The 15,290-nt window shown below is 40.1% G+C and overlaps 1 protein-coding gene across 1 annotated transcript; it reads left to right on the top strand.

Moving 5' to 3' along the window:
* Positions 1-631: 631 nt before the first annotated feature.
* On the top strand, positions 632-14,586 carry LOC112502622 (putative uncharacterized protein DDB_G0270496; the record flags this gene model as incomplete). Its single annotated transcript, XM_025106577.1, has 5 exons — positions 632-967; positions 1,088-1,454; positions 13,820-14,043; positions 14,303-14,307; positions 14,447-14,586. Coding segments are annotated over exons 1-5 (1,072 nt in total), but the record flags the coding sequence as incomplete, so codon positions are not given.
* Positions 14,587-15,290: the final 704 nt, after the last annotated feature.

Below are 15,290 nucleotides of genomic sequence, written 5' to 3'. Positions count from 1 at the left end.
TATCCCAACCACCACCACCCTCTCTTCTAAAATAACCTCCTCTCAAGCCACTCTTGGTTCTCCATCGAGTGCCAAGAAATCCAAAAAGGGGATACTCACATCCAAGCTGTTACCTCTCAACAGGTTTCAGTCATTGAAACAAGCCTTACCCCCGAAGCAACATCTACTATTACCCCACCTAGCTCTTTAGTGATTTCTTCAATCATTGTCGTATATGTGGCTCCTCCACCAACCGCCTCAGTGACCCAAATCACTGAAGGTATGAATATCAGCATAGCCACTGTTAAACACCCACTTCCACCACTATCAACCATTTTCTCTTTTCCTCCTTCTTTGGTCTCAACACATGCTGGTGATTCATCAGTGATTGTCCTCACTAGTGATGAAGCAATCACCACAGAACCTAAGGTCGCTCCTCTTGAGATACCTTGGTCACTGAAAGCCTATCCTCTTGAAGGCAACCAAGAGAGAACCAGCATCAATCCTTCAGATGGTATTGATGACCCTTCAGGTACTATACCATCCTCTTACCCTTTCATTTCTTCTAACCAAGAGCTACCTTTTGCTCAAATTTCTTCTTTTCAAGGTCCTCTTTGATAAAGAACCTTCAGTCATAGAAGTTGATTACAACATGGCTGAAGATGTCAATCTACTCCCGAAGATAGCCACTGTCTTGGACAAAATGACAGAAGTCCATCAAGATATGCCTATCAAGGAAGACCTCTATTTTGACCTCTCTACTGTCAAAGTTGAAGTCAGTCAGATAAAATATTTGTTATCTGCGGTGCAAGCCGATGTATGCACCAATGCTGAGGCCATCTCTACTCTCTCTGACAAGGTCGATGAAGCACAAGCACAACTTACCACGCATGGTGAGCTGATGCAGCAAAAATTGAATCTTCTTCAGCGTCCAGCGCTAGTTTCTGCACCTTCCTTCACAAAAGCTGATACACTTTCATTGGATCAAGTACTTGAGCTTGATCTTATTCAAACTCAAGCACTGGATGATTTCGAGTAGTGATTGGATCTTATTGCCAACAGTCTTGATAAACTCACCTCCCGTTCTGCTGATGACAAAGAGGGGTAGAAATACTTACCTCAAGCTGCTACTGTTGTCCCTACAACACCTACATATGCTGATGCTCAAGATGAAAGAGCTGAAGCCAATAAAGCTAATGCTGAAGTTGTAGATGCCATCACATCCTGTGAAGTTAAAGTTGTTGCTGAAGCTGAGGACAATGATGATGCATTCAAAGATAATGCTAAAGACGACGACCTTCTTATCACCTCTACAGCTAATGTTGGTGATAAGGAAGATGAAGATGAAGATGATGATGACAGTGAAGCTGATGATCCTCTTTCCTTTCCTGATGCTGGAAAAGATCTAGGTGCTGATGATGATGATGAAGACTACGATGATGACGACTTTCACCATTCAATACCACACCAGACCAGTTGTCGCTCATAAAAGAGTCTTTCTTAGGGATTCTTCATCCCAGGGGGAGAAATAGATGTCTGGAAAGAACCAGAACACCTCCTCTAAGAACAAAGATGTTGCTGAAAAAGGAAACCTGACCGTTCTATTCAAGCCTATCAATCCCCAAGGATATGCTCAATCCTCCAGGTTTGTCATCGTCACTTCTATCTATAAACTCTCCTCTATAATCCATTCTATTACCTATGGTCGTCTAGATGAGTGGGTACATCAAAACCCATTATATGGAATTCCTACAGACTTACAGATGGCTTAGCTTAAGGAGTCACTCGACTGAACTAGAGTAAAAATTCCTCTTCGTGCCTCTAGTTATGGTGAGTTCGACTTTCTTAATGAAGCTGAAAGAGTTGAAGCACTCAAGGCTGAGGAAGAACTCCGCATTAAACATCAACAAACTGAAGACAGCCTAAAGCTGGCCAAGTCTCTTGCCACTCAAGTTCCAAAGAAAAAGTCTAAGAAGATGAGCGTTGTCAAGGCTCAGGCTAAGTTGCTCTCAATAGTTGAATCTGAACATCAATAAGCAATGATGTTGAAAGGTCGAGACAAGAAATAGAGCGAAGATCATTTAAAAAAAAAAAAATAAGTCCCTATCCCATCTCAAACATCACAATCTGTGGATGAAAGAAAGATGGTGGACTACTTATCTCCATGTTTATCATCAAAGACAACCATGATGTTGTCACTGAGTATGCTTCCTACCTTGGACAATATGGCTATAGTAAATTGCTAGAAATACGCTAGGCCATTCAGTGCTCAAAGTAAAGGAATAAGCAAAATATTGAAGACATCCTCAGTGATCTCATCAAGAAGATGTCCAAGTTTGTTGCTATTCCTTCAAAGCCAACATTGATGCAAGGTGGAAGAAGAAAACCTTCTGATCCTAATGATGGACCAACTCTGTGGAATGAACATGAAACAAAATCCTCTTTGAACGAAATCCTGAAGGATTCGAAGAAGTAGATATCTCTATGTTGAACCTATCATTGCCAGCGAAGGGTCCTTACACACCCAACTCTGTGCACCTAAAGCCTGAGTATGGATTTATATTCATCAACTAGGATGGCGAATACATATTTTAGAGAGTATTTCAGTTCCGTCTATGTCCTCTAGAACATCTTCAATTTCTGAGATATTGGTTGGATGATGACCCTCATGGTTAGGCGATGGATCGCAAGATCAGGAAGAAAAATCTACGTCGAAAGATGCTCGAAGAAGAAGTACCTGGCTACATCAACTTCAGCGACTTAGAGTAGTTATAACTTTCTATCTTGTAAATATTATTTTCTATGTCTTTTCTTTCACTTTTACAACTTATATGTAATAAGTCTAGAATGTACTTGTAACACATGTATCTTTCCTTTTGAATAATATAAGTATTTCACCAGTATCACTAAGAAATATCCCTGAAAAGAGTAATAGGGACACGTACCTATGAGTTCCAGTTTGCTCTTGCATTCACTAATAATCTTTAGTCAGTGAACATAGTTTCAGTTTCAGTTTCCCTTCTTGTACTTGTTCCTCTTAAACTTGTAACTTAAGAAAACTTATAAAAGAAAAACGGTATCACTAAAAAGGATTCCAAAATAGTTAAAAGAGGCATGTACTTTACGTGTGACTTTTCCTTACTATTATATCCTACGCAATCTTCTTTATGTTGCTTTGTCATCATCAAATAGGGAGAGATCGTTCATCCTCTCTCTCATTGATTTGATAAAAATCTCTTTTACCTATCGAAGTATTACGTTTCTGTCTATTCAGTTTCTACGATCATCATTGAGTCTGTTCAGTGATCGTTGAACATGTATTGTAACTCTACATTGACAGTTATACTTCAAGAAGACAAAACTCACACCAAAGAACCTTCAGCAAATGTCGAAGACTGAAACTGAAGATTAGTGACTACTGCATTCGTGATCTGAAGTGGTACTCAGTGATTACAATCTGGTCAACATATGTGTGAAGACTGCATAAGCCTTAGTGAATGTTGAAGAGACCTCCAGCGTCATTCCAGCATTCAACGATCAAATGAAGCTTGCCATGCACGATTGTTTTTGTCTTGTCCTTCCACACACAAAGGACAAACTCATAGCCTCTCTAGAGTATAGTACCACATGGAGCCGATTAGTTGACTCTAGTGCTCACCAACTCTATGAAAGGATGTCTGCTCATGAATAGACAAAAGTACTATTCACTATAGCAAAGGACAAGCTTTCCTCTAAAATCTTGATGCATGTTCTACCTCTTCAGAGTTGCATCTAATGCAATGAAAATAAATAGTTGAATGCTCTCTCTACTTAGACATTATATGATACAAGTAGATTAGAATTCCTCTCTCTAATTCTAAGAAGCATATCCATGAAGAACACACTTCTAGTCTTATTTCTTTCGGAAAATCTCTTATATTTGCTAAGTGTATTTGTGTGTATTTCTAAATTGTTTTAGATAGGTCTTTATTTACCTTGTCTATTTCGCAAACAATCTGTAAAAATCTGTATTGATCCTTTCTTATCAATATATATTTTTAAAAGTGAAAGTTATTGTGTTTGTATTCAACCCCCCCTACAAACTGATCACCTCTAAACTCTTGTAGATCTGGATGGGACCAACAGGATGGTTTAGATGATAGCCCCTAGTTTATAGCACACCATTCACCATAGAAACACAAAAAGGATCATACCTATGCTAATGGAATATCGTTACAATGTTGAAGGGTTGTACATCTATGCTAAAAGAAAGCTCAAAGGACATGCTCATACATCGAAAGAGCCGAAGGCCAAACCTCAAGAATAAACTTAAAACAAATTGTAACACCCCAAAATCTAGAAAAAAATGACTAAAATAAGATATTTGGAAAACACCAAGAAGAAATATTTCCAAAAGATAATAGTTGATTACTTATAATGCAATATAAGGTTGAAGATTAACATCTATCAAACCTTACAGAAGATCAAGATTAAGATGGGTGTTACTAAACCATCTATAATGTGCAAATGACGTCCCAAAAATGCTATGTTTTTAACGTCCCTTTCACTAGCACTCAACTTTTCTCAAGTGTCGTTAATACCATCTTCGCAAGAACCTTATGCATATGTTGGCAAGAAAAAGTGTGAAGCTTAAAGTTTAGTGAGTTCAATCATTAAGATTTCAGCAAAATAAATAAAGGAAGCTTTTAAATAACATTTCTTTTTCTTGATAGATATGTTAAGATTTCATTCCAAGACACCAATTTCATGGCATAAAACACGTGTTTCATCCAACGTGACGAGAACATAGAAGTAAGTCACATATCAATGTTGACGACTTTCACCTCAATCAGTGATCGGGGAGTATGTAACAACCCAAAATCTAAAAATAAAAATATTCATAACCAAAATCCAAACCGGCACCAAAACTAATCTGAGAGCAAGGTTTCTCGTTATATCTCATCATATTGCAGCGATTAAAATACATCCACAGCTGAGAATAAAAAAAACTAAGAACAACAAAAACTAAACTGACAAGCCATCCTCTAGATGGATCAAATCTTCCCCTTTCCCTTCGAGCTACTCTCAATACGAAACTTCCCTAACAATTGGTTTAGTTTTGAAAAGCTAGGATTAAAACCAAAAGGTCTAGTGAATTCTTTTTAACATACATAAATAAGCATTGACATTAAAGGTAACTTCCATAAAGCCCCAAAAATATCCAAGTTAATAAACAATCACAAAATATCGGATTTTACACAATGTTCATAGACCACTGTCACTCCACTATGACATTTATAACCAAGACGATGAAGACGCTTATCGAATGTGCTTAATCCCATTGTGCAAACCCAATCACATATCCAAAACAATATCACATGTAATAAATGGTATTTAAAACAAGTAATCATTTAAGATAGAAACCATGATCAATACTTTAGAAACATTTGTAAATAATCCCACGTTTAGTAAAAGCTTAAGGGAACTCACCTGACGCTCCGCACACCATCAAACATCCTAATGGCTAATAAGGCTCAAACCGAACACACTTAAACTAATGACATAGGAATGGTGTTAAACCATCTCAATTATCTCAAAGACCACTTATTAATATCCCTAAAGCAATCCCCTAAAACAAATCCTTGAACCTACCGTGAATCGAGAAACGAAGGAAAATCTACAAGATATCGAATAGTGCCTGTTGATCCTCTATCTCAGTGATTTGATGATAATCCTTTTTCACTTATACGTTGTATTTATGTTTCTGTCTTTTCAGTTCCAGGGATCATCACTGACCCTGTTTAGTGATCGCTGAAGAACTTGTATTGTAATTCAATCAGAGACAGCGATACTTCAAGAAAACAACACTCACACCAAAGAACCTTCAGCTAATGTCCAAGACTGAAACTGAAGATTAGAGATTGGCGAGTACGTGATATAAAGCGGTACTCAGTGATTACAAGCCCGTCTACATATGTGTGAAGACTGCTCAAGCCTCAGCGAATGCTGAAGAGACCTCCAGGTTATTCCAGCATTCAGCGATCAAAGAAAACTTGCTTAGCACGATTGTTGTTGTCTTGTCCTTACACACACAAAGGACAAACCCATACCCTTCTACACGTTGGTACGATACGGAGCCGACTAGTTGACTTTATTGCCTGCCAACTTTAGGTAAGGATATCTGCTCATGAATACTGTTTTTTGTACTATTCACTATAGCAAAGGACATGCCTTCCTCTTAAGGCTTGACACGCACTCTAACCGTACCATTTTGTATTAAATGAACATTTAATGCACTGGTATAAATAGAAGTGTTTCTTCTCCATGCAGAGTGCGCGTAACTCACTCTCTAAACCTAATTCTTTCTTTGAGAATTTTCTAGCTTAAGTAAAGAAACTTTTCTTACAGCATTTCTTTTCTCATTTGCAAAGAATCTGTGAGTAATCGAAGATTGTTTAGATAGGTTTTCTTACCTTATCTTTTTGCAAACAGTCTTATAAAATTTGTATGATCTTCTTTATCAATATACATTTTAAATTTGAAGATATTGTGTTTGTATTCACCCCCCCTTCTATAAACTATTTTACTTATCTTGTAGACCCTCAAGGGACCAACAAGTGGTGTCAGAGCAGTGTTCTCTCTTCTCTAATATGTTTAGCTGTTTTTACAAGTTACACACACACACATACAAAAGACAATGGCTCTCTTGCCAAACCTCCCCAGTTTGTCCACGACAATTTTAGTCTCTGGAAGAACCGGATGTCCCTCTTTCTTGAAGGTGTGGATCCTGAAATTCCATATTACATAGAAAATGGACCATATATTCCATTTGCTATTGCTTCGGCTGTTCCAGCAACAGCTACGACTGTCGCGATTTCTAAACAGCTGATTCCAAAGCTCCCTCATCAGTGGAGCGATGAAGACAAGAAGAAAATAGCTATAGACACGCGTGCTCGGTCTATAATAGCTATGTCTCTTCCTGATGAGATTTATCACTCCATGATGAAGCTCAAATCTACCAAAGGGCCTTTGGCCTAGCGGTATCGTAGCCCTTGGTCTTCTAGGAGGTCAGGGGTTCAAACCTCACCATAGGTGAGGAGGGTGTGTGAGTTTATTTGTCGTATTTGCCGTATATAAATATTATATACTTAAAAAAATGAAGCTCAAATCTTCTAAATCCATGTGGGACACACTTTGTGTTCAATATGAAGGAACCACTCAAGTTCAAGGGACCAGAAAGATCAATCTAGTAAGACAGTACGAAAGTTTTCTCTGTGGAAAGTCTGAGATGCTGTCCGAAGTACATCAACGTTTTAATTCTCTCCTTATTGATCTTAGGGCTGTCGGCAAGGAATATTCAAATTCTGAAACTTTAACTAAGTTTCTGGAATGCCTTCCTGAGTCTTGAGACACCTTTTTCATGTGTCTGAAGATGTCAAATGACATGTCTACTCTATCTCTTTCTACTTTATACGGGATTCTGCTTAACCATGAGCAATCTCGTCAACTGAAGAGGAATCTTGTAAAAGATTCCAGGGAAATGAAAAGCTCTCATTTAATTTTGATATCTAAAGCTTCTTCAGCTGAAACTTCTTCTACCCCTTTTCTCTCTTCTCTTCCTCATGTTGTTATTACAGAGATAGACTCTTCTATCTCTGAGGATATTCCAGAATCTAATTTAACAGATTTTGATGAATCCCTGGCTCTCCTGACTAAGTCTTTCAGGAGATTCACCAGCAAAAGCAACTTCCGCAGATCTCCTCAGCTGTCCCTCAGAGAAAAGCCAAAGTCTGAAAGAATAGACAAGGCTTCAGTTGTCTGCTACAACTGTCACTGGCCCAGACATTTTACAGGTGAATGCAGATCAAAGAAAGTTGCGATGCAATCCTCCAAAGCTCCCTCTTCCTTTAGGACTAAAGATGAAAAGTACTTAAAGCTGAAGGAGAAGTACAGGAAGATGTAAAACAACCAGCGAAAGGTTGAAAGCCTTGTCGCTGAAGAGCATGATTGGGTTGAGTCATCCGATGAATCATCTTCAGATGAAGAGGATACAGCCTATATATGCTTGATGGACATAGATGCAGATGAAGGTTCTTCAGAAGCATCTACTTCCTCTGAGACATCCACCTCTTCTACTACTCAGGTATGTTCCCTGAATGAACCCTCTTCTTCTTCTAGTCTTTCTACACTGGATACGTTGACGGTTGACCTTTACAATGCCCTCAATGGCAAATCGAAAGCAGAAATGCTTAACGTTGATCTTCAAGAGCAATTGAAGATTTGTCATTCTAAGATCAAAGAACTGACCTCTGTCGAGGAAAATCTTAAGGATCAGGTTATTGTAAACCAAGCCATCACCGTTGAACGTGAAAAGGCTATCGTTGAGCGTGAGCGAGCAATCGCTGAACGTAAGGCTGAGAAAGCTGTCATTGAAAGGTGGTGTAAAGCTTCAATCAAAGCCTCTGAGATCATTAACGCTCAGATCCCTGCCAAGATAATGACTGGTCTAGGATTTTCCTATGATCAGGAAGAATGTGTTAAAGACAGGTACATGCTTAAAATTGGCACCTTTGTCTCTTCTATTCCCAACACTTCTTCCTCTCAGTCTTCTCTTTTGAGAGTCATCTTGAAGGAACTCTTTCGAGTTCTGGTTGCAAAGACAAAGTTAAATCTATTGTCACTGCACCCCTTCCTAAAAAGTCTAACATGTCTAATAGATCAAGGTCTATTCCTTCATCTTGTAAAGCTTCTTCTTCTTCAGGGACAAGGAAACCTGAACCCTCTCAGAAATCCAAGTCTCAGCTCAAGGTAAATTTTTCACCTAAGGAATCCAATTCCTCAAAGGTTCCTCCAAGAACCAATGAGAAGGGATTATTTAGAGCTGGTCCCGTTTCTAATCTAATACTTCCTGGCCCTAAAGCTACCCCAAGCTTTAGGAAGTGTAAACACTGTGGTGAGAAAACACATATTGCCAGCAAGTGTTCTTCTGCCGCCAAAGCTGGTTCACCAGCTAAGGGCAAGAAAGTAGCCAAGGCTAAGAAATCAACCAAGGTGAAATCATCTACAAAGGTTGCAAAAGTAACCAAGGTGAAGAAAACCATGGAGCCTTCTCTTCAGGCTCAGCGAAGACAACTCCTGCTAAAAAAATTTCACCATCAAACGTTGTAGTTCCTACCACTAAAGCCTCTTCACCAAGCTCAATGAAGACTTCCACTTAAACTACTTTAGTAGTGTCAGAGGTTGTTCCTCTCTCCACTCAAACCTCTTCAGGTTTAGTGATGTCATCTACTGATACTAATTCTTCAGTTACAGTGGGTGAAGCCTCTAACAAAGCTGGACCCCAATAGCTGGGTAACAATAGCATTCTTAATTTGTTTCCTTGTGTAGGACGTCAAAGGTATATGGTATCTTGATAGCGATGTTCAAGACATATGACTGGAGATAAATCCCTGTTAACTCATTTCAAAGAAGAAAGAGGACCTTTCGTAACCTTTGGTGGTAATAGAAAAGGATATATACCAGAGGTTTTGGTATATTAACCAATGGTGCAACAACTTTCAAACGCGTAGCATATGTTGAAGGACTGAAGCACAATCTTCTTAGCATCAGTCAACTGTGTGATAAAGATTATACAGTTATATTCTCGAAAAATTCATGTCACGTTCTTAACAAAGATGATAAGGTTGCCTTAACGCATCTTCTTCAGAGATCGTTATTGTGCCCATTAGTTGTGTTCCTCCTTCTACTTCAAACACTGATCAATCAGTGAATGAAATGTCTTCAGTTTCTGAACCTATTTCAGTCACTGAATCTTAGGCTCCTTTGGCGATAGTCCCTATTGCTGAAGATACTGCAGCTGAAGCCTCATCTTCTGTTCCTTAACTCACTTATTCAGATAAAATTCATCAAATTCTTGGTGATCCAGAAGCAAGTATCATGACACGTCGTGGTCTGGGTAATATATGTCTCTTTGTCAACTTCCTTTCTTTAGTTCAACCCAAGAAAATCAATGATGTTATCTCTGACCCTAGTTGGGTCCTTGACATGCAAGAGGAGCTCATTGAATTTGATACGAACAAAGTCTAGTACCTTGTCCCACGTCTATCTGACAAGTCAGTGATAGGCACCAAATGGGTCTATCGCAATAAGTTGGATGAAGATGGTGTGGTAACCCGTAACAAGGCTCGATTTGTTGTTCAGGGTTATAGACAAGAAGAAGGGATCGACTATGACAAAACCTTCGCACCAGTGGCTAGACTCGAAGCAATTCGACTCTTTCTAGCCTTTGCTGCCCATAAAGACTTCAAAGTCTTTCAAATGGATGTAAAGAGTGCTTTCCTTAATGGGAAACTTCAAGAGGAAGTTTATGTTGAACAACCTCCAGGGTTCCTTGACCTTAAGTATCCAAACCATGTCTATAGGTTGGATAAAGCTCTTTATGGGTTAAAGCAGGCTCCTCGTGCCTGGTATGATACCCTTTCATCTTTTCTCATCTTTGAGAAATTAACTCGTGGAAAGATTGACCATACCTTATTTCTTAGGAAAGTTAAGGGTCACATCATTCTCGTCCAAATTTATGTCGATGATATAATTTTTGGTTCCACTAATCCCTCTTTATGTTTTCGTTTCGCTGAACGCATGAAGAAAAAATATCATATGAGCATGATGGGAGAACTAACATTCTTTTTAGGTCTTCAGATCAAACAAACAGATAAAGGTATCTTTAATAACCAAAGTAAGTATGTTCGAGACAGGCTGAAGAAGTTTGATCTATCCAACAGTTCATCTATGAAGACTCCAATGGCTCCTCCACTTTCTCTCAACAAGGATCCAAATGGAAAGCCTATAAATGTTACTGTTTTACAAAGGAATGATCGGCTCCCTGTTCTATCTAACAGCTAGCCGACCCGATATCATGTACTCCACTTGCTTATGTGCAAGATATCAAGTTGAACCAAAGGAATCCCATCTGATCGTTGTCAAACGCATATTCAGATATCTTAAAGGAACTCCTAATACGGGTCTTTGGTACCCTAAAGGTTCAGGTTTTGACCTTATTGGTTATTCGGATAGTGATTTTGCAGGTTGCAAAATTGATAGGAAAAACACCATTGGAGGCTGTTAGCTTCTAGGTGGAAAGTTGGTGAGCTAGACAAGTAAAAAGCAAAATTTAGTGTCCACATCAACAGCTGAAGCTTAATACGTAGCCGCTGGTAACTGTTGTGCCCAAATTCTTTGGATGAAAAACCAGTTGCTGGACTATGAACTTCAGTTTTCAAAGGTTCCTATCTATTGTGATAACACTAGTGCTATTGCAATTGCAAACAACCATGTACTTCACTCCAAGACCAAACATATTGAGATTCGATATCATTTTATCAGAGATCATGTTATGAATGGTGATATTGAACTTCACTTTGTTCCAACTGAGTATCAACTCGCTGACCTTTTCMCCAAGCCTCTTGATGAGACAAGATTTAACATCTTGATCAGCAAATTAGGGATGTTAAATACTGAAGATTAATCTTCAGTTATTAAGCATCACTCAGTAAGTGAAATGATTCAGTGCTCTATCTCTGACACTGAACTTTTGAGTAAATATAACTATTCTCTCTCAGGTATGATTACTCTTCTCTTTTAAATGCCTGTTTCAGTGACTCTCTTATCACTGACACTAATGCCTTAAAACCTTCACTGAATCTTTCATCTTCAATGATAAAATGTTTTAAACGGTCTTATCAGTGTTTAGTCAAACACTGTATGACTCTTCGTGTTCTTAAAAACTATTTGTTTTTAAAAGAAAATAGTTAATGAACCGTCTTAATGACGACACTCTCTATTTACTATGTGCAACACTTTGAGACGCGCAAAAGGTTCTGTCATTACGGTACCTCATTTATTGCCATCCAATCATGGATGAGAACGTGGTCTTTTTAATCATGACCACTTTCCCGAACCGTCATATTTTTACCTTCTCATATTCCTTCTCTCTCCTCCTACCTATAAATATGAGACTTCTTCTCCACTTTTCTCTTTACGCTTTCAAATTTCTTAGACGAACCTCTGCTAAGATATCTCCAAAGCAAGAACTCTCTCAAACCTTCGAACTCGTTTTTGACCTTTTACTCTTCAAACAACTAAGGTCAATATCTTCTTATTCTTCTTCTTTTTATTTTGTTATAAGAAACGTTTAATCTGTTTTAAGAATCTTGTTCTCTTAATACATTAAACAACAAAGGTTATTTAATCATCTCTTTCTTGGTTATAATCTTGTTTCTATATACACATTCTACTTGAAAAACCCTAAATATTCTTTAAGGATTTTTCAAAAGAAGTTTTTATTGCTTCAAAAACTTTTTTTATATTCTTGTCCCGAACAATCTTGGTTTATACTGACAACCTGCTTATCTTATTCTTATTACTCAAACAGATGGCCGCAAAGAATGTCAACTTCTCTATCGATGAGGTATCCTTCAAGGCCAACAACCATATTGCATTGTTGGATATCCCCTCATCAAAGGCGGATTACCAAGAAGCGGCTGACTTCCTCAAGCAGTTGTCATTGGGCTTCGCACTCAACCATGAGCCCATCATGGTGAAAGAACTTCTTCAACAGTTCTGGTTCACTGTTGAAGTTGTTGATGTCGAGGTCAAGCCTGGGCGCCAAATGGAGAAGGTCAATTTCACCTTCAACCGCATGGAAGTGAAGTTTGGCGTCAACACATTCAGGACGGCTCTTCGCCTTCCCAAAGGCTCCTACAACAGCGAACCAACCACGACCGAGATCATCGAGTTTCTCGACGCCATTGGCTATCAATAGCCAATGAAGAAGGGCTCAAATGCTCCCATGAAGTCCTTGTCCAAGATTGACAAGAACAGGATGTCAGCTATCTGGCAATACCTGTTCTCTCATTTCATCCAGTGCATGGGTGGAAAAACTGGAGGTCAGGACCAGGCCTCTAGGATTTCCTTAACCATAGGCATATCTGCGATTCAGTGTCGCAATATAAATTATGTTACAGTCATTTTCGATTACCTGGTGCTCAAGCTGAACAAGCGCCAGCGAGAAAAGGTGGTGCCTTACACCAGGTTCCTTTCAATGGTGTTTTCAAAGATCTTTAAAGATCATTACTCCACGAGAGGAAACCTCCAGGTTTCTAACCTTGGATCTAGGATTCTGGATCATAAGCTGAGGGACAGTGATGTGGCACTAACTTTTATTGTGTCCATCACTACCTCCTCTCCTCAGGTGGCCAGGACAAGGGTAAACCCCCCTCCCCCCTCCCCGAGTCCAACCAAGCCACCAAAACCCATTCAAAACGACCCTCTCAACCAACTCTTGGTTCTCCTCAGAGAGCCAAGAAGTCCAAAAAGGGGACAGCCACGTCTCTGGCTGAAGCCTCTGAAAGGTTTCAGCTATTGAAACTAGCCTTACCCCCGAGGCGTCTTTAGCTAACCCTCCCAGCTCTTCAGTGATCTCTCCCTTCACTATCGTATCAGTGGTACCTATCCCAACCGCCTCAGTGACCCAAATAACTGAAGGTGTGAATATCAGCGCCACCACCGCTGAACACCCACGTCTCTTCTCAACCATTTTTCTCTTTTCCTCCTTCTTTGGTCTTTACACATGTCGATGATGTATCAGCGACCGTCCTCCCTGATACTTAAACACACACCACTGGACCTGAGGTTGCTCCTCTCGATGCTCCTCAGTATACAGATGTCTATCCTCTCGATGACATCTTTGCTCACGCCAGTGACAATCCTTTGGATGTCATTGATCGCCCCTAAGGTACTCCATCTTCCTACCTGTTCATTTCTACTAACCTTGAGCCGTTTTCTCACACTTCCTCTCTTGCAGTTCCTTCTTCTACGCATCAGCTTGATGCTCAGGGAGAAGAAGAGGACGGGGGCGAGAAAGAAGATGGAATGGATGATGAGATTGATGATGACTATGATATGGCATCTGATATCAAACTTCTCTTCCTCGCTGTTGATACCGTCATTTACAGGATAACAGAAGTCCACAAGGAGATGCCCCGCCGGGCTGACCTTGATGCAAGCTTCCTCGCTATCCAGGCAGACGTTCAAGAAGTTCAGAGTCACCTCTTGATTCTCCAAGAAGTTGTTCAAGCCAACACCAAGGCCATTGCTGTTCTCTCCAGCAGGGCTCACGATGCTCAGGCTATCACTGTTCAGCAGATTGTCCTTCTTCAACAGATCCTGGATGTTGTCCGTCAACCAGCTCCAGTGATCCCACTTTCTTTCTATTTCGATGATCACGCCCAGCTCTTTGAGACGTGTGAGGCAATGACAACTCTAGCCGGTGCTTTGTCAATGCTAGAGGAGGTAATGGTTCTCCAGCGTCAGCGCTTGGATGAACTCACTGGCCAATTCTCTCAAGTATTAGCCAGAGAGGGGGAGATGAGGTCCAATGCTGGTGGATCATATGATGTTGTTCCTACTCCTTCTGCGGCTGTTGGTTCAGTATCATCTACAGTAAAGCTGAAGTTGAGGCTCCTAAAGCTGAAGCGGTTGCTGCTTCTGTAAGCTCGACCACCGAAGCTGCTCCCGCTGAGGTTGTCAATGCCATCCCTAGGGATGACGCTCCTTCCATCACTACTGCTGGTAATGACGATGATGATGATGATGATGAAGATGATGAACCTACCATTCCAGACCCCGGAAGTGACCTAGATGGTGACGACGACGATGATGATGAAGATGACTTTACCATCAAGTACCAGAAGCCATCAACCGCCACCAAGGGAGTCACCCTCAGGGATTCTACATCCCAGGGGGAGCAAATGGAAGATAAATCTACTCCATCAGGGAACCAGGACCCCAAGTCTAAAGTCAAGGCGGTCACTGAAGAAGGAAACTTGAAGGTATTGTTCAATATCCCTCAACAACCTTTATTTGAAGATTCTACCTCTGAGGTAGTAATTACTTCAAAATATTAACTTCAAATTTCGTCAACCACCTACAGTCGACTAGAATGGCTCCCTGATCACCCTTTCTCCAATGCTTCTACCTACCAGCAGATGACTCAGCTAAAGGAATCACTCGACCAGACTAGAGTAAAAATTTATCTTCGTACCTCTAGTGGTGCTGAGTTCGATTTCCTTTCTGAAGCTGAAAGACTCGAGGCATTGCAGGCTGAAGAAGAGCTAGAGCTTCAAAAGAAGCAGACTGGTGACAGCATAAAGCTGGCCAAGTCACTAGCTACGAAGGTCCTCTCCAAGAGAAAGTCCAAGAAAAAGGTGAACGTTGTCCAAGCCCAGGCTAAACTTTTTCTATTGTAGAAGCTGAGCATGAGAAGAACTTGAAGC

The sequence above is a fragment of the Cynara cardunculus genome, unplaced genomic scaffold (assembly GCF_001531365.2).
Source record: "Cynara cardunculus var. scolymus isolate 2C unplaced genomic scaffold, CcrdV1 Un_Scaffold_1676, whole genome shotgun sequence".
Taxonomy (NCBI): Eukaryota; Viridiplantae; Streptophyta; class Magnoliopsida; order Asterales; family Asteraceae; genus Cynara; species Cynara cardunculus.
The sequence above is the reverse complement of the archived record's forward strand: the minus strand, read 5'-3'. Positions and strand labels throughout refer to the sequence as shown.